General features: G+C 42.4%; 2 protein-coding genes across 4 annotated transcripts in view; one reads left to right on the top strand and one right to left on the bottom strand.

Moving 5' to 3' along the window:
- TBC1D14 (TBC1 domain family member 14) overlaps window positions 1-18,748 on the top strand; it is a 65,412-nt gene extending 46,664 nt beyond the window's left edge. For all 3 annotated transcript variants that reach the window (XM_084517086.1, XM_084517087.1, XM_084517088.1), the window contains 4 exons: window positions 809-937; window positions 3,954-4,063; window positions 11,965-12,223; window positions 15,254-18,748. In XM_084517086.1, coding sequence (XP_084373212.1) covers window positions 809-937; window positions 3,954-4,063; window positions 11,965-12,223; window positions 15,254-15,319 — 564 coding nt within the window. In that variant the 3' untranslated portion in view covers window positions 15,320-18,748. The remainder of the gene's footprint in view (window positions 1-808; window positions 938-3,953; window positions 4,064-11,964; window positions 12,224-15,253) is intronic.
- On the bottom strand, window positions 18,186-23,179 carry CFAP184 (cilia and flagella associated protein 184; the record flags this gene model as incomplete). Its single annotated transcript, XM_084519220.1, has 2 exons — window positions 18,186-22,141; window positions 22,379-23,179. 2 exons carry the CDS (start codon window positions 23,177-23,179, stop codon window positions 21,596-21,598), a joined length of 1,347 nt encoding a protein of 448 aa, XP_084375346.1. The 3' UTR covers window positions 18,186-21,595.
- Between the last annotated feature and the right edge of the window lie 37 nt (window positions 23,180-23,216).

Genomic DNA, 23,216 nt, shown 5'->3' with positions numbered 1-23,216 from the left:
TATTGTTTTATAGAAGGCAAATGTAGAAAAATACCATTCCTGTTCTGTGAGTAGCACTGGCTACTTGGCAACATCTGAACGTGACTGCCTGGAAACTAGAAGAAGAGCAGATGAGGTGGTGTGCTTCATTTGGCGTGGAACCTGTTGTTGTGTTAGGAAGGAGCTCGTTCCTCAGGTTTGCAGGAAGGACTGTCACACCTCGGTCCATGTGACCCTGTGATGGCAGCACTACACCCTTAGGGTGGGTGAGTTTTGCCTCGGTTCTGTGCCAATTCCATAATAAGCTTGTGGAAAAATGTAACAATATCATGAGTTTATGGTAAATGAAACACACACTTAATTTAAAATGCTGCTGGTTGTCAAATGAGCCATTGCAGCTCTTCAAATCTACCAGGTTACTGATTGAAAAAGAAACATGGGTAGTCTCTAGTGTCCTAGTACAGCTTTTCAGAGATCAAAACATATATGCCCTATTCCTATGAGAAGAGGGACCAGAAAAAAAAATCTTCATTCAGATCTTCAGAAAGGGCTTCATTCTGCATAGTTGAGAGTGATGTCATCCTGGCCTTTTTTAGGAATTTTACTTGGAGTCTCTGAAAGGAGGCAACGCGGGGATCGTTAGCTTCCGTGCTCTCAGCATTCAATACCAAGTGGTTATGCAGGTTAAAAATTCCTCCCTTTCTGAAAGTTTTGAAAATTCAATAGCTCAGTGAGTGTGTTAAATAGTAGTGATTGCGATGACAAAATGGGGCAGTGTTCTTGAAAGAATACAGTTCTTGTTGAATTGTGATGCTTTTTCTTTCTTCAGGTACAGGGCATGTCATTCATAGCAGCAGTATTGATCTTGAACTTGGATACTGCAGATGCCTTCATTGCTTTTTCTAACCTTTTAAATAAACCCTGTCAGATGGCATTTTTCCGTGTGGACCATGGCCTTGTAAGTATGCAATAAAACTGTAGTCTACATACTGTGGATATGTTGAAAAACAAAACAAAACGAAACATGAGCTCAGTAGCCTGGAAAATGTCTGAATTTATTTTAAGGCAACATGCTTGATAATTTTTTGTTTTTTAAATAGCAGAGGCACACATATTACCCCTCCTCAACAAACAAACAAACCAAACTGGAATTAAAAACTCCCCACCAAGCTTTTGAACAGGCAGGTGAATGAAGTTGTTCAGCTGCTGAGTATTTTATGATGCTCAGAGAATAGTCATGAGAATATTATTGCAGGTGTTCTTGAATTTGAGCACTGTAGATGAAAGCCGAAAACAGCTTAATAGTTTTAACAGTGGTTTGAAGGTGCTTTTTATCCCAAACTAACACATTGCTTAAATAGGCTCCCAAAAGAGCTGGATTTCCCATCTCTTTACTCTGTAGCAGTTACGTTTTCTAGATGGCATGGGGGAAATCAGATGAGCAGACAGCCCTGTCCTCCCCAGTTTTTAGTGAAAGTTGGGTGCCTCATTCACACTCTGTTGTCTGAAATTCTTTGTTAGCATGTATACTGGGCTACTTGTGTACCACAGCAAAGTAAGACTCATCTCCTGAAATACAATTTTAATTTATTTTTGAAGTGTATTTCAAAAAAATTATGCCATTCTGTATTTCCTTTTCACTTATTTACCCATTAATGCTGTAAAAATAGGGTCAGCTTTCTCAAGGGTTTAAATGGGAGAAATAAAGCAGGGGAATGGGTAACATCAACAGTGATCACTTGCATTGGTTAAACAGTGGGACACTAGAGATCCTATTGTAATTTTCTGCTGGAAAAACACGTGTAATTTCTTGTTACAGTTTCTGGGTCTCATCAGTTGTAAATGCCTGTGGGAGATGTACAACAGCTCAGACAGCACTGCTACAAGCTGTATCAATCATCTCCATAACTACTGTTTGAAAAAGGAGGACATGCTCACTCATGCAGTGTGTAAATACAGATCTTTTGAAGCTGGTTTCAGAATTAAATTTTCTAGAATAAGATGTTTATTAGCTGTAACGGTGTTTCTAGTTTCCCCTTGGATAGTGCCCTTTGGTTTTGTTAGCTTAGACAAGCAGAGGCTACGTGATAGAAGAATGCTTGCAGAACAGGAGAGGTGGTGCTACATGGAGGAGTATTAACGTACTGTGAAATTGCAAAGCCATGATTCACACCCCAAGGAAAATTTTGTACCTAGTGGTGAGACAAAGTGAGATGTTTTTGTCTTCCTGTGGTTAATCTTCAGATCTGTTGTGTATGCTGAACTTTTTTGTCAGTTTTACAGCTTAATACTCAAATGCTAATTTGTCTTATATTGATTTTACTTTTTCTATTTTATTGAAGAGGTGCTTTTGGAAATCATAGAAATTTATTCTGATTTCACTTGATTTATTTTCTTGGTTAAATTTTTATTCCAACTGGATTTTTTTAATTACTACTAAGTAAATGTCTTATTGTATGTTGATACAATCAAGATAAATACCTGAACCTTTACTGCGTTTCTAATTGAGCTGCCTTCATTTCTATCAACAGATGTGATTGTGGCAGTTATGTGTAAAAATCCCTGCTTTAATGTACTTCTGATATCCTTTAGTAGGACTTGTTTTTACTGTGGTGTTGGCTTGTAAACAGAACATTTTGGAAGTAGGACTGTCTTGCATTACTTGCTTCCTTCTTTATGCCTATGAATCTCACATGATGCTTGGACTTCGTGTATTTAAAAATACATATTGGGAAGTTTTCAGTTGTAGAGTTCTCTAAAGTGGGTTTCTAGGTTTCTATTTTCCTGTTTACTGTGAAACTTTTTCTGGCTAACAGGTGGTTTAGAGATTATACCTAACTTGGTACAGCTATTTCCGTAGCCTGCCCATCTCAGATTGGCTTGAGAGTCATTTTTTTATGTGCTGCTATTAACGAAGGTAGTCTAGAATTTGTCACTACATTCAGATGAAACAGGAAAACATTTCTGTAAGGCTATCAAAAAGCAGGTAAGCATCTGTCATCCTTTTAAAGGGTTTCACACAAAAGGCTTCCCTTTTACTGTCTTGGTGTGTTGGGGAAAAGCATGCTGGTACAACTTGTACTTCAAAGATACCACAACCATTCTTTATTGCATTCTTTATTTACAAGAGATTGTAATTAAAAATACTGAGTCATTCAAGGACTTTGTTAAACTTTTCTTCCTGCAATAGTAAGAGGATTAGGGTGGAAAAGTTAAAAAAGACTTTTGTTTTTAATTCTTAGTTGGATAGGAAAGGTTTTTTTTTTTTTTTTTTCCATGCCCTCTTTTTATCTCTATTTTATCCAAATATTCAAATATTAAAAATAACATTCTAGTTTTCATGCTAAAACCAGTACAGTTAAGGGGATAAGGTATCAGATGGGGGTTGGAGTCTGTTTCTCTTGCATAAGTGCTTTGTCCTGATCTTCAGCTTTTCTGTGTGAACTTTCTCTGTCTCTTTACAGTAAAAATAACTATTATCTCATTTTTAAAACGTGTTATACAATTGAAGCTTTGGTATTAGAATATGATTTATGATTGGAGCCAAATGGACTCATCACTCTTGCTATGGGCTATTACATTATTTCAGTTTTGTATTTAATTTTGTAATCCATTGGGTCTTGGATGTTATTCAGTGTAACGTTAGGTTACTGCCACAAACATAAAGCACCGTTCTGTTATCATAATTATTTTGAGTAATCAGCAAATAACTTCTCTCCTGATGCTATTTTTCTTTCCAAAGGAAGCTGGCCAAGACCCACAACAATAATGATATTGTTTAATGTGAGAACAAAATATAGAATGGATGTTAAACTGTGTGTTTGCAGATGCTGTCTGTTGCGCAAATGTTTAGCTCTGTATTCCATTATGTAATTCACATGATTTTTCTTTTGAAGAACATGAATCCAACAACAGATAATATATTGAAGTCTATTTATTATGGAGCTAACTGTTTTTTCTCCCTGTTTTTGCAGATGTTGACTTACTTTGCTGCATTTGAGGTATTCTTTGAAGAAAATCTGCCAAAGCTATTTGCTCACTTCAAAAAAAATAACTTAACTCCAGATATCTATCTTATTGACTGGTAAGACATTGACAGTATAATTACTAATATGCATACTAGCTTATAGCTCCATGTCTTATTCTTGACATAAGCTGGCGTGGTTTGGGCTGTTGCAGTATTCTGTTGTTAAGATAAAAGCTTTAGCTTGTGTTCAGAATTTGTCAATCCACATCATTCCCACAGACTTACAGAATCATAGAATCAGAGGATGGTTTGGGTTGGAAGGGACCTTAAAGCCCACCCAATTTCATCCCCCTGCCATGGGCAGGGACACCTCCCAAGGCTGTAAGTTGCAAAGAAAACAAGCACCTAGGCTTTTGGAAGGATCAGCAATGACTCTTGGGAAGCATTCTGCTTGTATGTTCAGTGGTCTCAGATCCTCTTTAGAGGGTCCCAGCACAGATTGGTTTTAATTACTACAGCTATTCCACTCAGTAGACAAGGAATTTGGTGAAATTCCTCTTCTTTTTAGCTCTATTGTAATTACAGCCTTACAGATGAAAAAGACACAGGTCTTATTTGCAGACCTGTCAAATTTCATCGTGATATTAGGTACTCCAAATTGAGTATTTGCATTTGTGCCTATCAGGCTTGGGTTTGGAGGCAGCTAAAATGTCTCTTCTCAGCAAGCAATAGTTTGTTGTCAATTTCAGGAAGATACGAAATCTTTTTTTGTGCAAACTGGCTTGCCTTTAAATTGTTGACAGCTTCTTCTGTTGTCAAGTGTTTGACTAATTACTTTCAGTAAAAGACAAAATTCCCAGTAGCAGCAGGTTTTTTTTTTCTGTTTATTTTCTGAGATTGATAAGTTGATATTTCAGAAAATGTTTTTGACTGTTAATCCATTTCTATTGGAACCAAGCTCTCAATGTCCCTGTGATCTTTCAGAGCTTCTTGTTAGCACTGATCATGTTTCTGATCCATTGAACAGAAATCCCTTTGGAGTTGTTCTGTCCAGTTGCACAGCTCGAAGTTTCACTAGGTGAGCTTTCTCAGTATCGTGGAGTGCCTGAGATCACCTGGTCCGAACCCAGTGCTGAAAGCAGCGTCAGCTATAGGAGGTTACTCAGGACCTTGGCTAGTAGGGTTTTGAATATATTCAAGGATGGAGACTCGGGCAACCTGTTCCAGTGTTAACCACTGTCACAGTGAAGTTTTTCTTTTCTCATGTTTAAATAGAACTTCCTTGGTCTCAATTTGTGCCTATTGGCTCTTGCCCTTTAACAGGATATGACTGTGAAGAGTCTGTCTCAATCTTCTTTACTCCCTCCTGTTGAATATTTTTACACCTTGCAAGCCATCTCCCTTCACGGCTGAACAGACCCAGCTCTCTCAGCCTCTCCCTGTTTATCAGATGCTCCGAGCCTTTAATGACATTTGTGGCAAGCTGGACTTGTGCCAGCGTGTCTGTGTCCCTTGTGCTGAGAAGCCTTGAGCTGGCCTCACCAGTGCTGACAAGAGAGGAGAGGTCGCCTGCCTTGGCCTGCTGGCAGTGCTGTTCCTGCTGCAGCCCCGGGGGTTGGCATTGTGTGTCCCCAAGGCACGTTACCAGCTCATGCTTAACTTCTTGTCCGCCAGGATCTCCAGGTCCTTTTCTTCAAAGCTGCTTTGCAGCCTGTTGGCTTCACATGCATTCTAGTGCCTGGGCTTTTTTTTTTTTTTCCTGCCCAGCTGCAGGATTTGTCATTTCCCTTTGTCGAACTTCACGAAACTCATTTTTCATTTCATGAGACTCAGCTCATTTCTCTCATTTCTCCAGTGTGTTCCTCTAGAGCAGTGGATTAACCACTATTCCCAGTTTTGTACCACCTGCAAACTTGCTGAGCGTGGAGTCTGACCCATCATCTATGTCTGTAATTAAATTACTTGAAAGTATTGGCTGAGTATCAAACCCCGGAGTACTGTAGCAGTGTTCTGGCTTGAAATTTTAGTTTGTGCCACTGATTAATAACTTTCTGAGCTTGGCAGTTCAGCCAATTTTGAGTCCATCTCACTCTTCATTTACCTAGTCCATACTTCATCAGTTCATCAGTCAGGATTTTATGGGAGACAGTGGTGAAAATCATGCTAGAATCGAGATGAACAGTATCCACTCCTCATCTACCAAGCCAGTCATCTCATCATAGAAGCCTGTCAGGTTTTTCAGGCGGTATTTTGCCTTCAGAAATCCATACTGACTTCTCCCAATCATCTTTTTGCCCTTGATAAGGTCGCCTAGTCCTCAGGAACCTCTCCAAGTCACCGTGATCTTTTTAAATATAATTGAGGGCGACCTCACAATGACACCAGACAGCTTCCTCAGCACTCCAGGGTTTCTTACTAGGTCCCATGCACTTGTGTGTGCCCATTTTGTTTAAGTGTTCTAAACCGAACCCCCTCTGCCCAGGGTAGAGTTTCCTTGCTCCAGACTTTCCCACTGCTCTGAAGGACCCGGGATTCCTGAAGGCAAGTCTTCTCAGTAGAGACTGAGGTGAAGGCAGCAGTGAGTAGCACAGCCTTCTGCATGTCCCACTTCACCAGCTTCCCTGTCCTGTTAGCAGCAGGCCCGTGTTTTCCCTAATCTTTTTTCAGCTGATGCACCTGTATAGAGCCCTTCTAGTTGTCCTTAACAGCCACAGCCAGGTTTAACTCCAGCTGGGCTTTGGTCTTCCTAATCTCTTCTGTGCATGCTCAGACAGTGTCTCTGTATTCCTCCGGCAACATCTTCCCCTCCTTATTCTTTTTGTATGCTTTTGTCAGGAGCTCCTTGTTCATCCATACAGGCTTCCTGCTGCCTTTGAGTTCCTTTCATGTGCACATGCCTCTTGCACAGAGCGTACTGTTGCATGGGTTTTGTTTGACTTTGCTGTTACACTGGGATTACATTTTAATGCAACGTGAGTAGGGGAGTGAGGAGGAGTGTGATGGATAGGCTCATTTCTCCCAGCATCTATAAATGCTATCAGAACGTTTTTTATGACTGAAGGCTGAGAATATAAACTGAACTGGATTTCTTTACTGCACAGCAGGAAAATGCCAGAAAAATGCTGGAATAGGATAGAAGGAAAGGAAGAGGGCAGGGGTTGGTATATCCAATGACAAGAGGAAAGATGTTGAAACGATATAAAACCTCAGGAATGAGGACTACTTACAGTAGTCCTGTCCAATCCTATACTAAATTTCTGCACATTTGTCTTGAGCTAGTCAGCTTGTCCAACCATGTCTTCAGTCTTGTTAGGCAGTGGGGTTGGTGTTCAGCTGTGTGAGATTTTGGTATGATATTTAAATGTATGTGTGTATGTGTATGTATGTATTTATACATATAAATATGTCTGAATATATATCTATATACCCTATCCTTTGAAAATCCTTTGATCCCATAGGAAGCAGATTTAGGTCTTTTTAATAGCTGCTGGAAATTAATGAGAATTGGAGTTTATCTCTGCTGTCCCTCCATTATAGTTAGTAGGGAACTAGCCAGGAAGTAATATAGGAAAGATGTAAGGGAAAATGGGGAAAATGGTCACTGTCTTTGCAAGTGAGTAAGTATTAAAGCAAAGGACTTCTTAAAATTTTGCTTCTAATGTTGCCTGTGGCTCCTGAGTGACTGCCGGTTTGACAGGGAATTTGCTGTAATATTGATAGTACTCTGTGAAAAACAAAGCTGTTTGTGGAAAGAAAGAAATTTCAGTTATGTTTCATTCAAGGCAGAATACGGGGAAGCCTTGCTTGTGCAACTCCACGCCCAGTGAATTCTCTCAGACAGACAGACCTCCTGGTTGTGGGTAAAAATCTCAGAGAAGCAGCCTTGCCCTGACAACATCACTTTTATTTAAATGCATGTTTGCTCTGAGCTCCAGAGGGACGCCTGCGGCTATTCCGGTGGCTGGCATGGTTACTGTGCAGGCATGTGTGCAGCAAATCTCAGCTGGTGCCAGCTCTGGGGGGACTCCAGTAGCCAGCACCGCGCAGCCCAGTTGCTGGGAAACCTCCTGCAATTGCAGTGGGATCGACTGGGCTCCTTTGTGCTCCTCCGCGTAGCCGGTGCCGCAGGGAACGGCGCTGAAATTGTTATGCCCAAATCATTTGTTGGAGGGATACGTGCCAAGGAAAAAGCAACACTACGCAAGTGATGTAATGCTGCTTTGGGCTTTCTTGGGGCTGGCAGGGGATTTAGGGAGTGCAGCTCCCCTGCCAGTTCACTGCCTTCTATGACAGCAGGACGTCAAGGGCATAAGAATTTAATTAAAAGGTACAGCAGAATGATTATCAGCGGCTACCTGCCACAAGTAAGGCATCTCTTTCAAAAAGGACCCATGTGCTTTGGGCTCAAATTCCAACTGCTGTTTCTCCTAGTCAAAATTCAAAAGCTAGACTTGCTTTTACTTTTTTTTTGAAGAATATAAAGAGAATCGAGTATGCAAGGGCTGTAAAGAGCAACGTGCAGTCAGGTTCACACAGAACAGAGAGGAAATAGTGTGTGAATAGCCCGGTTTTGGCCACTCAGCACTGTCAGCTGATAGACCACAGGCTCTTCTGAGCAGAGCAGAATGTGGCTTTACAAAGGACACACATGGTCTATTTATGGCTTGCTGCTAATATACAAATACCTCTTCATTCCCACTCAGAAAAATGATTTGGGCAATAATTACAGCCCAGGGCTTTGTTTGTACCGCTGGCTAACCCAGTGGTTCTTTAATATTACATTGACTGTGATTGTGCTCTGCGAACACGAACTTTCTATTGACACCCTGTACTTGCTATGATAAAGGTCCCAGCCGTTTTGTTTGTGTGGATGTTTGTAGTGAGCACGTCCAGTGAAATATTTATAGGCTTGCTGTCTGTCACAACAGGAAAAACGTAATCTGTGTCATGCCAGTAACAGCTCACCCCCAAAAAGTAAAGCTCAAGATTACGGTTTAAGTGCATGCTTCCTTTTCAAAGAAAAAATGGATCAGAAGCCTTGAAAATTCTGTCCAAAGGTTTCTCGTGACCTCCTAATTTCTTGATTTGGGGTTGTTACAGACTCCAAAAAATTAGTCTTCACCAGAATTTACAGTGCGCTGATCCTCATGTCACTGCGGGTTAGAGTGAAGTCAGGTGAAGCTCTGCATTGCCGTGTAGCACACCTAGGCAAGAGAACAGGGCTTTTTGGGTGCTTCTGACTTGGTGAAATTCCCCAGAAACTAGCACAGTATTTGTACTGATGCATTTTAGAATGGAATCAAATTTATGAAGTTGCTCTGTTGCAGTCAGTTCAGCATGGTACGTAATGGTGACCTTTTCCTTACCCCTAAAAGGGGCAAAGTAAATGCTTCTGATTTCTTCAACTTCAGTAATTTTAAAATTGTACTAAATCAACTTAACACTCTTACTCCAGTAACTCTAAAGGTGCTAACGAGAACGGTTCTTGTTATATAATAGATGTCTATAATGCCACTGTGCAACGAAGGAAAGCACCAACTCTTAGGAAGCTGTAGTCTTTGTCTAGCAGATGTAGGGGAAATAGATAAAAAGGTAACAGGTAAAAAGTGGTGTGCCAGGATAAAGCAGAGAGGATCCAAGAGTAAATTTAAAAGCTGAATTAGTTTGGCAGTTTCCACAAATGGACTCAGAAGTTGAAGAAGTATTTTTGTGCTGTTGAAGATGAGCACAGCAATGTGCAGGATGAGAATATATTGGATCTGGTTTTCACTGGTGGTGTTGTGCCTGATTTGTCACTCCAAAATCTGGCACACCTGCCTTCAGCACTCTTGCTAACAGTATCTCATGAAGACTTTTTAATTAAAAAAAAAAAAAGGGGGAGAGGGGCTTAAAATAGAGCCTATGATGATCATGGTAACAATGCTTTCTTGGTAAGATGATGGTCATGTGCTTTCCCTGCGAGCAGCACACTAGCCAGGATTTCATGTGTCTACCTCAAAGTATGCATTCATCATAAGCAAGGCCGGGAGCAGCAGGAGCATCTATTCAGTACTCATTTTTTCCCTCTTCCATACAGATAGCAGCCAGAACCCTGCGTTTATGTTTCTTTGACACTGGCCATCTCCGTGCTTGTTAACTGCGTTGTCTGCATCTTGGACTTCAGCAAGTTGAAAGAGAGCAGCAGGCAGAAAATCACCCTGCAGTCTGTGCAGGCGCATCATGTGCAAGCGGTGTGCTAGCGCTGCTGAGAGCTGCTGCAGCTGCTTTATTGCTGCAATAAATTTCAGCTGGCTTTCAGAGCGGTAGCTCGGATGTCTAATAAAAATGTCTTTCTGGAGGAAATGTTTTAAGGGAGCAAATCCTGGATCCGTTCTTAGCAGGAATGATTCCTGCTGTTGTGTCGTTGCTTATTCTAGGGAGCCCAATCTCCATCCGCAGGACTTGCTGCATTTAATTCCACGATGGTATTAATGAAAGTTAATTGCTTTATGAATTTCTTGCAAATTGCACTTCCGTGCAAATTATGAAGAGATCAGCGTCAAACACCTTATTTGACATGACAGCTTTTTTATGTGGGTAAATCTTTTCCTACAAAAAGCGGTGTTCTAATAAATAGATGTGACTATTTCTTCTGACAGTTAATTTTCTGCATAGTTGCGGATTTAATACACATGGGTTATTCAGGTTAGGTGTGAATCATGACAGAATAATAGCTTTTGTGAATAAAAACGGAGCAAAAATAGAGGCATTGTTGGCTTATGTTGAGGCAGAGCTAGCTGCTAGCTGAGTGTTTGCCTACCACTTGGTGACCAGGAAAGTATTCAGCTGAATTGCTTCCTATTGCACTGGTCTTTTTAAATGGAAAACCTATTGCTGTTTCCTGTGCGCCTGGGTGTGTAGACGAAAAGTTGTTATTCTGCTGTGCAAGTATTCTGCAGCGAGACATTTTTATATGGGATGTGACTGTACAAAGATGCTGAAAGTATAGACAAAGTCTGTAAGTCAGCATGTGCTCAGCCAATAACCCAGAGAAGCTGTTACCATGCTATTCTTCTACATTCAAATGTTTGTATGTGTGTATATATACATATTCATATATATATATGTGCGTGTGTGTATATATATGAGTAATAGGTGGTTGTGTTTTTTTTCAGTCTAGACTCTACCACTTTCTTAATTCAGCTTTTTTGGAGAACAGAATTTTCGCGATTTCCACTCGATATAAAAAAATATTGCTATGAAATGTAAAAACAGAATGAAGTGAAACAGTGCAGGATGCTAAACCTTCAATGTACCTGTCACCTGAATTTGTGCAAATGGCTTACTCTCTTATTGCTGCTTGTAAAATACAAAATTTTTCAATTTTCCTAAAGTGTGCCGATTCAGAGAAGCGTTATACTTGATGGGACATCATTCAAATAATCTGACATAGTAAAAAGCAAATATTGCAGAAAACCTTTGATGATTAGAATTTGCTCGGAAAATTAATTGATTTATATTGTGTGTGTGTGTGTGTGTGCGTGTGAGTCTTACATCTCCATTCCATTGTATTTTTTATTTAAACCAGAATTTCTTAAATAAAAAAGGAGAGGATGGGTACGTGTGTGTGAAATCTTAAGCACAAGAGAAGTACTGTAAGATTGAGCGTACCTGAAAATAAATTTTGTGTTAAAAGATAAGGGAAGGTTGTATTTATAGCTGAGGTTTTGCTGACCTCTGCTGGAGAAGGAATTATTTGCAGTTTTAGAGAGTGCAGCAAAATGTTCTGCAGTGCATATGTGAAGAAAAATGCGGCTTGGAAACCCAGATGATGGTGATATGCTGTAACTGTTGTGTAGTACAATTTTGTATTGTTTCATGTGTTGCTATGCAGCAACTAATAGAAGTACTTCTGAAATACAAAGGGGATATTCATATTTGAGAAGCGTCAAACTTGCTAGTGAGCAGTTTGTACTTTTCTGAGCATCCGAGACATTTTTCTCGTCCAGTAACTGTGAAAATTTTGCTCTGTTTTTCAGGATATTCACGTTGTACAGCAAATCTTTGCCACTAGACTTGGCTTGTCGTGTCTGGGACGTGTTCTGCCGCGATGGAGAAGAGTTCTTATTTCGTACAGCCCTGGGAATATTAAAACTTTTTGAAGATATTTTGACCAAAATGGACTTCATTCATATAGCTCAGTTTTTAACAAAGCTACCAGAGGACTTACCTTCAGAAGAATTCTTTACATCTATTGCTGCCATTCAGATGCAAAGTAGAAACAAAAAGTGGGCTCAGGTAAAGAGGATGTTATCTTGGATTGTCAGATGAATGTACGGTGCTCATGAAGAACATTTTACACCTAGTGTTTGATTTTGTGGGTAGGTGGGACTGCATAGCTTGCTCTGTGTGTTTAGTGTGTGTTCAGGTGAGTGGATTGCCTGAGGTTTTTGTTCCTGGTTCAGATGGTTCATTTTCTTTGAACATGTCCTGTGTGGATGACCATCACATACCAAATAAATTCTCAGTCTACTGCTGCTTCAGATCTTTGCAGAGATGGGGAGATACGAGTCTTATTCTGCCAAATACCCCCAGGTAACCAGCTTTCAGCTGTTTTCTGCCAGTGCTTTTCAGTCTGTGATAACTAAAGGTTTAGTGGTGATCATTACAACAGGACAAAGACTTCAGAAATAATTTAGCCCTAGCAAGCCCTCAGTCTTCTTATCAGCTTCATTCTGACTACACTGGAATTTGCCAGATTGTTTTTGCTTGCTGTGGCAAACTGAAGAAAAACTGCTGCTGAACTGTGGAGCAAATAGATGTCAAAGTGAGCTGGCTCACTGTAGGGTCGGTATTGGCTGACATCTTACCTACCTTGTTGACTCCTGCACCAGCTGCCTTTCTTCACCTGCTAATTCCATTAATGAGTATTTTCCTATCAGGAAGGCCTCTTCACCTTTTAGCCATCGTTTTCCAAGCCAGAAGTGGGTAGGAGCTGCGGGTTCACTTGCATCCTGTGCATACTGGAACTTTGTTGGGGTATCACTATTGGAACTGGTAGTTCCAGTAGAGATCAGCACCAAGACAACGAGGGTATGGGATTCTTTTTACGAAGATGCTGACTGGGATGGCCTTTTACCTTTTTTCGGTCTTAAAGAGTTCACCCGGATGAGTTTGGAATCAGAAGCCTGAACTTTGCTTTTCTAGGACAGGCTTTTGGTAGGGTGTGACTTGGCTGCAGAGGTGGACTCGGAGCAGTAGTGTGGGGCAGTGCTGGGACCTGTGGCAACACACACCCACCCAGGGTGTTGGAGAGGTGAGGCTGCAGTTGCTGTGCTCCCTGGTTAGGTAATTATTTTTGATTACAAGTATTTTGGTAGAAGTTAAATACTTTGCTGTAGTACCCATTTGTGGTTTCTGTTTTTTTTTGTTTTGTTTTGTTTTGTTGGTTTTTTTAGGGAAATAACTTTTCAAATTAGCAAAACGAATGTCGAATGTGATGGATGTTGTACTTCAGGGTTAAACTCTAGTCAGACTGACTGACCAGGGGCACTAGTTTGCAGAGGATGCCAAATGCTCTTGAGCTTAAAAAAAAAATGGGGTTGTCCCATCTCAGCATCATCTCATTTGGTTACAGTAACTGTCCTGCATAAACAAGCGGCGTAACTTGAGCTGCTGCTGCTTTGTTAGGAGTGTATTTGAGTGTGTAGAGCTAGGAAGTCAAATTCAGACTCAGGTCTCAGCAGTAGGTATACTTGAACCTCAAAAAAGCACTGAACCATGCACCTTGCTGTACTCCAGTTATTCTGGTGTTGGTATCCTGCGTGTCACGTTCTGGGATGATGCTGTCCAGAGATTACGTTTGTAGGACCTCATTTAAAATGTTGCAGGCTGTTTATTAATCCTGCTTCCCTTGTCAGACAGGCTGGTGGTGTTTTTCATCTCACTCCGTTTTCTCTTGGTTGTTCTAACAGCATTATCAGGAAACTAAAGACTGAAGGAGACCGGCTGAATGATAACAAAGAGTGTGGGTGTCAACAGGAAGCCTGCAAGTTCTGGTTTTCTTCTGGAGTTGCAACAAGGATCTCCAGGGTCTTGTGCCAGTACAGCCTTAGTCTGAACTGAGCAGCAGTCATATTCATGGCTTTGGCATCAGGTGTGGAGAAACAGCTTAGGCTATTGGCTTAGTGTTTCTGGAATTTGTGCTTTGATTTTAGCTCCATCAAGTTTTCCAAATAACTAAGGAATCCGAGCTTTCTGTCAGCTGGCTTAAGGTCTATGTAAAATGCTTTTCTGGATCAGTATTTTGGTTTCACTCTCAGACTCCTTAAAAAGTTTTTTTTTTTTCCATGAAGAACATTGTTCCTATGGCACTTCGAAGTCTCGGTAAGCTCATTTGATGGAGTAGCTGTTGATTTATTCAGAATATCTTTGAGCAGGACCTTTCTGAAATCTCTCCAGTTCTGGAAGCTGTCAAACAGCCCGCCAGCAGCAGCTCCGTTCGTGCCTCTGTTGAACACCTGTTGCAGCAGCTCGGATGCTTTTGCTTTGAAATGCAGGCAGTGTTATGGAATTGCTCTGAGTGATTTACACCTACTTGCTGTTAATTCTGATGATGCAGAAGTTTGTTTGAAATTGGTCAGAGTTGCTTGCCTGTAGCTGCAGTTCTTTGAGAGAAAATGTCCTGAAGTACATCGGTTCCCGGGCAGATCCTGGGGCTGCCGCTGTGCTGCAGGGGGGAGTAACCAGAGGGCAGGGAGCTCATGCTGCTTGAGCAGCACGAGGAACTGGTGGCAGTGTGCTGTCTGCAAGTCATGAGGGCTAACAAAATTGTGCATCGGCTAATAGGAAATAAAAGTTTTCGATCTGAATGCAAATGGTGATTTTTTGCTTCAGAAAATCACAGAAGCAGACGTGGGGACAGCAATGTGCTCTAGGCGAGCACCAGTCAGTGCTATGGGAATTCCAAACAAGCTGCCCAGTTGCTGTGGTTTCAGACAGTTCATTTATCCTGAGAATTTATAAATTCCCCTCAGGCAGCTTCTTTTGGTAGTGGTACACTTGTGTAGTCTGGGTAAAAATCCCACATCCAGGCTTCAAGAGTGTGTGTGTGTGCTGGGGAGAGATTGAACCATCATTAAATCCATTCATATTTCCCATGGCACAAGGATGGTCTTCAGCAGAGAGGTTCTCAGCTTTGAGAACCTGTAACTAGATTTAACAGCTAAAATAGTATTGCTCAGGGGTAATGAAATCAGAAAGTCTTTGGACAGGGATTTATTTGTAAACCTAATACATTTTTTCTCTCTCATTCCCTGAAATGTCTAGATACTGGCTGCTCTGCAGAAGGATAACCGGGAAATGGAAAAAGGAAGCCCTTCGCTCAGACGTTAACTCCGGCTGCCTCCAGGAACTCAGAGGAAAAGATGGGAAGTGGCAAAAGTATTGGATAGTGTTTTGACACACGTGAGCCTGCAAATCAAAGTGTTACTTCAGTTCTTTTTCAGTAGTAGGATAGCCTTAAAGGGGAGAGAGGAAGAGAGGAGAGAAAAAAAAAAGGAGGTGGGAGGTTAAAACCTTTGTAAGTGAAACCTAGGCTTAGCCTTAAACTTTTAGCAGAGTGAGCGTTTGCAGTGGACAGCGATACACATCAGGTGTCTGATGAGGGCAGTAAAACTAAGCACCATTAAGGTTTCTTTCCTTTTTTTCACTGATATTTTAAAATACCGGGCATTCAGCACTGTCGGTTGCTTTGAAAGCTGTTCCCTAGTTTTGTTGTTAGGCAGGATGTTTCCCATACCCCTCACAGGAGCTGGATCTGGGTTTTAAATAACTGGTGCTGGAATTTATACTTAAACGATGTAAGGACCATTTCTTTAGAAATGCTTCTGTTTTTATAGGCTGTAGGTCCCATTTACTGAAGAGATCGTGTAGACATAGAACTACATTCCATTCTTTAAGGAAAAACGTTAAGTTAACTTGGAAAAGAAGTCATGCTAGCAGTGTAAAACCAATTATTCTTCAAGATGCCTTGGAAATCCGTGTTCCAATCTGGATGCACATGGAAAACGTTCCATTTTTCCAGGTAGATCCCAAACTCACCAGGTGTGGATCTAGCATGGAGCTGGCATTATTTCCCAATTGTACTGTCTTGCCTCTGTTTAAACACGAGGGCACATACTAGTAACTGTATGCTTCCATGTCTCCCTCCTCTGGGCAGTGCTGCTCCAGGGTGTTCCTGCCTACCAGCTACTTAACTCCTGTGCCATTTGGCCAACGGATAAAACCGTCGGCTGGGCAGATGAGAGGTAGTTGAAAGGAATTTTTATGGGTACTTGAAACCCAGCTCTGCTCGCTGGCAAAACCGAGAAGGAAGGGCACAGGGGAGGAGTTCCATAAGCCAACACTGCTGCTGAAAAGAAAAGCTTACAGGGGATCTCTTGAGGTTGCTGCTGCTGTAGTGGAAAAGCGTAAATGGAGCTGAACTTGATGTGGTAATGAGTAGAAATTTATTGGGGAACATGTCAGACAAATGCTGTCGGGATAGGTACAGGCTGTCATTTCCTAGCGTTGAAGCCAGCCTCGAGTAGAAGTGAGCAAGTCACAGAGAGCCAACAGCAGATGCTCAGTTGTTACTCCGCTCGGGTTCCCTCTGCATTTAGATGAATGTTGAACTGTAAATCATGAGTGCCTCTGATTTACAAGAATGTTTATAGTGTAAAATCTGTTTTATAAATAATGGCTACCATTGAAAAGGGAAACTAACCGAAGCAATATTTGTGTTAACTGTCACCGGGAATTACTAGCTCCTCCAGCTATGTGGCCATAGGCTTCCCAGTGCTTTTCAGTCTGTTTTATGCTGAGCATTTTGGCATTGTCTGAATAAAAACATGAGAATAATAGTTGCACACTGCTCAAATCAACCTAGACTGTAAGGGATGTAATCAAAAGATTCTCCTTTAGTACAACATTCTTTCTGTGAGTGGTACTTTGACTGTAACGTTAAAAAAGAGCGAAAGCAAGGTTTCTTGGTTAACTGTTTGAAGACTCCTATCACTTTGGAATACATGTAATGCAAGTGCAGCTTGCAAGTCTGTTACCTCATTGGCCTTTTTTCCTGTCCACTTCGTGTACCTGGTGTAATAGACGTGTGTATTTTTTGTTGGCCATCTGAATTTCTCCAAAAGGCTTCTTCTGGGCCATCGCTTACTGAAAACAGACATCAGGATGTTGATGAAAACCCGTTAATTCTCCCACGATTTGTGTAGCTCTGGTCCTTTAATGAGCGGTACTTGTACGGTACATTGCTTTGACGTGCAATAGAAAGCTGGAAGGTCAGTAAGTGGTTTTATTGCTACTTTTACTACAACAAATACACCTTTTCACAAAGGGTATGAGAGGCCTAACATCCCCAACATTTGCACTATGCTTTTAAATGATGTATTAAACACAGAGACAACTCTTTCCGCAGCATACGTTTTTTAGGTGGTACTGTAACTGGCTTTGTGATTTAAGTCCTCCCTGTAACTAGGTGTGTATTTCGTTTTAAACCAAGTCTCGAAGGATGGCTCGCTTGTCTGATTAGAATATATTCTGGAGCCAGTAGGTCTGTTTTAGCCATCTGCAGCCTGTTCTCGTTTTTTTCTTCTCAGTAACATGTTGAATGTAAGAGTGGAAATGGGCATAGTTGTGGGAAAAGGCCTGCTGCAACACCTGTGCACTGTTTGTTACTTGCAAACGTAATTATTTTGTTCAGTGATTTGATCTTTCTGTTTTTAGAAGATGTATATATTTTCTAAATGATTTCTTTGTGTATATAAGGTATGTTCTTTAATGAAGAAAAGCAATGCAATAAGGAGCTTTGCACAGTTTGTTTTCAAACAAAATGCATTTGAAAAAAAAAAATCACCTGCCTGAAGATGCAATTGTTTCAACTTGTCAGTACCTTGATTTGAAAATAATGCTTGAATTTTGATAAAAACAGAGTTGAGTTGTAATGGCTTAGAATTACTTGCCACTGAGCTTTTTAAATTTCTTGCAGCATACCAAATCTCTTGATTATTAAGGAGGGTTTCTGTAATAAATTCAGGGATTGCATAAAAGATTTTGACAACTTAATTTTATTGTTTGGATGCCTGAGGGCATCTGTAACGTGATGCATGAGATTTTCTCCCATTGAACAGGTGTCCCCATCAAAGCAAACTGTTTTATGTTCTTCATGGGTTTAAGGAAAAACAAAAATGCTGCAATACATCAGAAGGCTGCAACTGTCACTGCACGTGCAGCAGGTGAGAGAAAACAAACAGAAAACTTCAACCAGGTTAGGAATTCTGTACAACCTGCACTTTATTGTAAAGCCGTTCCACAACTCCAATCCGCAATCAATCCATTAACGTATTTCGTTCAGTACAGACTTTTATTTGGAGAGGTACCTTATAACAGCTTCTTTTGAATGTTTCAAAAACTAGAGTGACATGTAGAGAACTGTTGATACATCCCCTGTACATCATGTTCAGATTGTTTTTATGTAGTTACATGTTTTGTTTAGATACGTGTATCAAACTGGAACTTTTTCAACTGTAAATATATGGTTTTATTAAATAAAGTCATGTAAAGTTATCTTAAATCACCTGTTGTCAGCGTAATTCAGAAATTAAAACTTTCTTTGTTTTAAAAGAAGAAAACATGGTTTATTTTGTTCCATAATCGCTGGGTGTCTTTGTGCTCAACTTAAGGTGGTTTTGCTTTAATTCTTACGTAAACCTAACTTCAGATATTTGAGTGGAGAAGCTTCCCATCCCTTAATTATCTGGAAAGGGGTTAAAATACCAGATAAAAATAGAACTTAGACACGAGCTGGGGAGAAACTACCTGTGCAACAAGACTGCAGGGGAACATAGTCAAAGACTTGGCTGCCACTGTTAGAGTTTCCTCTGGGAAACGCCTCTTGCTGCCTCGTACTGAAGTATCTTCCTGTTGGATTTGCTGGATTAGAACATGACATCAAAATTGCCTTATGTGAGCCTATACCAACTTGAAACTGGTAGACATTTATATTAGATACATTACAGGAATTGCATAAAATTGTTTAAAGCTAGATTTTCTTACTTGTTTTCCCAGTGCTAATTCCAATCTGCCTGAAGACAGGTAATACTGAGATTAGTAGATAAAATCAGATTTATCTTGGCTACTTCCTCAACAGATTGTCTTCCTATGTTTTCAGGAGGAAAATGGAGAAATCTTTGATCCTTATACCTTTGGGGTGCTTTGGAAGGCCAGCATAGCAGCAGGTTATCTCAGCAGCGCAGGACTAAGAAAAAACCCTGGAGGCAGTGTGAGGATCAATGTCTTAATAGTATGTTTCAGTAGAAACCCCATCTCAGGGACATGGAATATGCTGTCAACTTCATTCGCACCTTAAATTCCTGTCTTTTCCAGATCTCAAACGTGCAGCAATGAAAAGCACCCGAGATGTACTTTCCTGCTCCTCACTCCCTTTACCTGTGTATGCTTGTTGCTTAATCTTTAGGAAGTTAAGAGAAGGTTTCCTTCCATCTCTTAAGACAAAAGCAGGAAGAAGTTCAAGAACTTCCCTGGCAGGAATTTGTAAGTAATAAGATAAGAGTTACTTCTCTTAGAGACATGACTGCTAATCATCCACTAGTATTTATGGAAGCTGTTTCACGGAACATTAAGAGGCGACTCAACCTGGGCAATAACCAGTCTTTTCAGCAGGAGAAAAGTCCCATTACCAAACGTGAGGTTATGGTGAGGGGTCATTATTTCTAATGTCTTTTTTTTCTTGATAAATGGCTGGCAGTTGCACTTGTGTCCTTTTATTATCCAGCAACAGATAGATATGCTGGCATTTTGTGAAAAGTTCCTAGTTGTGTATAGTCTGTCTTCATAAACAGGTTGTGAGCTACTAAGTTAGAGAGTACTTGACTTCTCTCTGTTTATGGAATAGTTCAGCAAAACTGTTAGGACTGTAGAAGAATATAACCAGAGTGCTTGGCGTGACTGCACAAAGTAAGAAACCACTGATCTCTTTGAAGACTGCCATTTCTCTATGACAAAAAAAGAACAAAAAAAAGTAAGTTTCAATAGCGTAATAACCAATTATGTTCTGGCCTTTAACTAACTAGAAAGTTCAGAAAACCTAGTTTATTTAAAAGAGAAAGGAATAAGTTGTTGGGAATGTCTTCACGTGCTTATCTACTTTTATCCCCTTGCAAGTGTATTCAGTGCCCTGTGTGCTTTGTGTAAACACGTATGCGACTTTGGGACTGGGACTTGCAGCTCAAGTAGAGCTTAGCAATGCTGGTCCCACAGGGTGTGATGCCAGCCTGTGGTGGGAGACCAAAAGACTCCGCTCCTCCTCTTTCCCACTGGGATGTAGCTGCTTTGCTGCAGAATTCACAGCCTTTGAAGACTTGTGTCTGGGCGTTCCATACCTAATTCTGACTAAAAAGATCTGGTCTGTCTAAGCAATGTAGAAATGGATGGGAATGAGCAATTCACTAGGTTCAAGAATGAGGCAATAATTGGGCTGCCCATCGGCTGGTTGGTTGCAGCTCTTTCAGGAAGGAGAACGTACTCATCGCAACCCTGGCATTTTACTGGCCCAAGATGTTTCTGTATTCTCGACATCATCCCCTGCCTTAGTGAAAAACGATGCTGCCCTCGCAGCAGCAAGAGCTGCAGGATGTAGATAAGTCTTGTAGATGCTGTTTTTCATGTGTCTTGTGGGAATTTTAGGAATACGCCATTTTGAAAACAGAAGCTGCTTCCTGGAACTACAGCTGTGTGAGCTGTATACACATACATGCGTGAACATTTCTCTTCCCCTCCTTTTTCTTCAGTCTTCTGGAATTCTGACACTACAGTTGAACAGTGCAGAGGGGACAAAAATGGTGATGGGTTCATGCTGCTCCGTATCTTGTCCCACACCATGACACGTCACACACAAGGCTGAGGGTCCATAAAAGCTGAAAGACCAAGTAAAACAAATAATAATAATAAAAAAAAACCACCAGAACTCTAGTTCTGAATAAGAGTGATGTATATTTTTAAAGTAGTAAAAATTTCTTCTTGTACGCCACCAAGACAAACTTTGCAGCCAACTGTATTTACAGAATGGGTGAGGGATTTGGTGCTTCTGCAGTGTGTTGGCTGTATGCGAGGCATGCTGGGTTTTCACAGTGTGCTTCTCTGTTCAGTGCTTGGCCACATCTATGAAGAGTAACCCTTATAATTAATTATTTTTAATCCAGGACCTGCCTAGAAGGCAGGTAGTTTTGGCTTACAGATGAAGTTCATACTAAAGTGTAAGAACCATAGTGGGGGGTGGTAGAAGCAAGGTTTGAATCAGTGTGGTGAGTGCTCTGCTTAAACAATATTGCCATGGCCTTACAGGACCAAGCACAGGTGATTTCCCAGAAGTGTAGGCTTTGGACTGGTTTTCTTTTTAAAAAATAAGTGAATCGGTATATGGTTTCATTCAGAAATGAGTACTATAATCACTTACTACCAAGTATTGATGTCGTTTAGAAAAGTCTTTTTCAGGAGTACATGTGTAATACCTTCCCTAGGATTTACCAAAAAGAAGTATGTTAAAAATGAGAACTACAGAGAACTCCTTGGCGTATATCTTTGCCATGCTTTCTTTGCCTAAAAAGGTAGAACTGAATTGGCTTCCCTGACTTTTTTCCTAATTTCCCTACGTGTAAGGATCAGGCCAGTGTGGTGACATTTCAGGGTTTCCAGCTGCTGACGTAACAACTCCAGGGTGTCCACCTTCTCCTCAAAGTCCCGAAGCAGCACCTCATTTCCAACCAGCCCACGTTTCTGCTGCAGTTTCAGGGTGTTTGCCCGCAGCCTGTCCCTGGCCTGTTTCTTTCTGGTGAGGAAGTCTCTCTTCTGTGACAAGAGGATGTCAATGTCCATCAGTTCGGCTTCTCTGACCTGGTTCTCAGCCTCCACAAACCGTAGTTTCTCCCTGTAATGGCTGAGAATGTGCACTGCCGTGGATACCTGTGCTTTGAGCTTCAGAATTTCACCACAGAGGTCATCAAACTTTTCAACGAGCTTCTGATTCTCTTTCTTCATGTACGCTAAGTCTGCAAAACTCTGGCCTTTTAACAGCTCTCCTTGGGCTTTCAAGACTGCTTCAAGGCTTTGGATTTCAAGCTTCACCTTGACGTTTTCCACGCGGACCTGGAGGGGCAGAAATGAAAGAATGATTTAATTTAATCCTTGTCTTGCTTGTGGTAGAAGTGCTTGGGGTTAAAGTCGGTAGTGACAAGAGGAAAGCTTCAAGGCAAGATTTTATGATTCTGTGGTGCCAATGGAAGTCAGCGCCCTAGGTGTAAGAGGACAACCCCGTCCTTTTGGGAAACTTGAGCAACCCAGGGGTGCCCAGAGGTACCCAAACTCTGGGTAAACTCTCCTCACCTCCCTCACGGCTCTCTCCTTGACCTGCTCCTTGACCAGCACGCCATCCACCACCTGCACGGCCGCCGCCCGGCCGCCCAGCCTGTTGCCGAGGGCTCGGAGCGCTAGGGCCTTTTTGCGGTGCTGGAAAGCCTCCCACTGCTCCTCGGCCCGGGCCTCGCTCTGCCGGCACGTCCCGCTGCGGGCTCTCACCCGCTGCTCGCAGGCGGCCTGGGCCCGCTGCCGCACCTCCCGCAGCTCCCTCAGCTCCCGCAGCCGCTCCCCGTAGGCCGGCGCCTGCCGCCCGCCTCCTCCCCCCGCCGCCGCCGGCCTCTCTCCCTTCCTGAGCCTCAGCAGCTCTCCCAGCCGCAGCTGCAGCAGGGCGCCCGCCGGCCGCAGCCGCTCCCGCTCGCTCGCCAGCCCGCGGTGCTCCTCCAGCAGCGCCGCCCGCTCCCGCTGCTCCTCCGCCGGGTCGCCGCCTTCCTCCTCCTCCTCCTCCTCCTCCTCCTCCTCCTCCTTCTCCTCCGAGGGTCCCGGTGCGGCCCCGCTGGCTCCGGGGGCGGGCGGCTCTGCGGCCGCAGCGGGACCTGAGGGCTCCGCCGGCACCTCGGGGGTGCCGGGGGCGGGCTCCGGGACCGGCCCCGGCGGCTCCGTGGGTCCTGGCTCTTCGGGTCCCGGCCCCTTTAGCCCCGGCCCCGGTGATTCCTCCGGCCTCGGCTCCTCGGGCACCGGCTCCTCCGCTCCCGGCCCCCCCGCTCCTGCCCCGCCGTCTCCCGGCCCCTCCACCCCCGGCGTGTCCCCGTGCCCCATCCCCGCCGCCATGCCGGCCTCCCCCTGGCTTCCCCCGTCGCTATGGCAA

Source organism: Aythya ferina (assembly GCF_964211825.1).
Source record: "Aythya ferina genome assembly, chromosome: 4".
Taxonomy (NCBI): Eukaryota; Metazoa; Chordata; class Aves; order Anseriformes; family Anatidae; genus Aythya; species Aythya ferina.
This window is presented reverse-complemented; position numbering and strand designations above follow the sequence as displayed.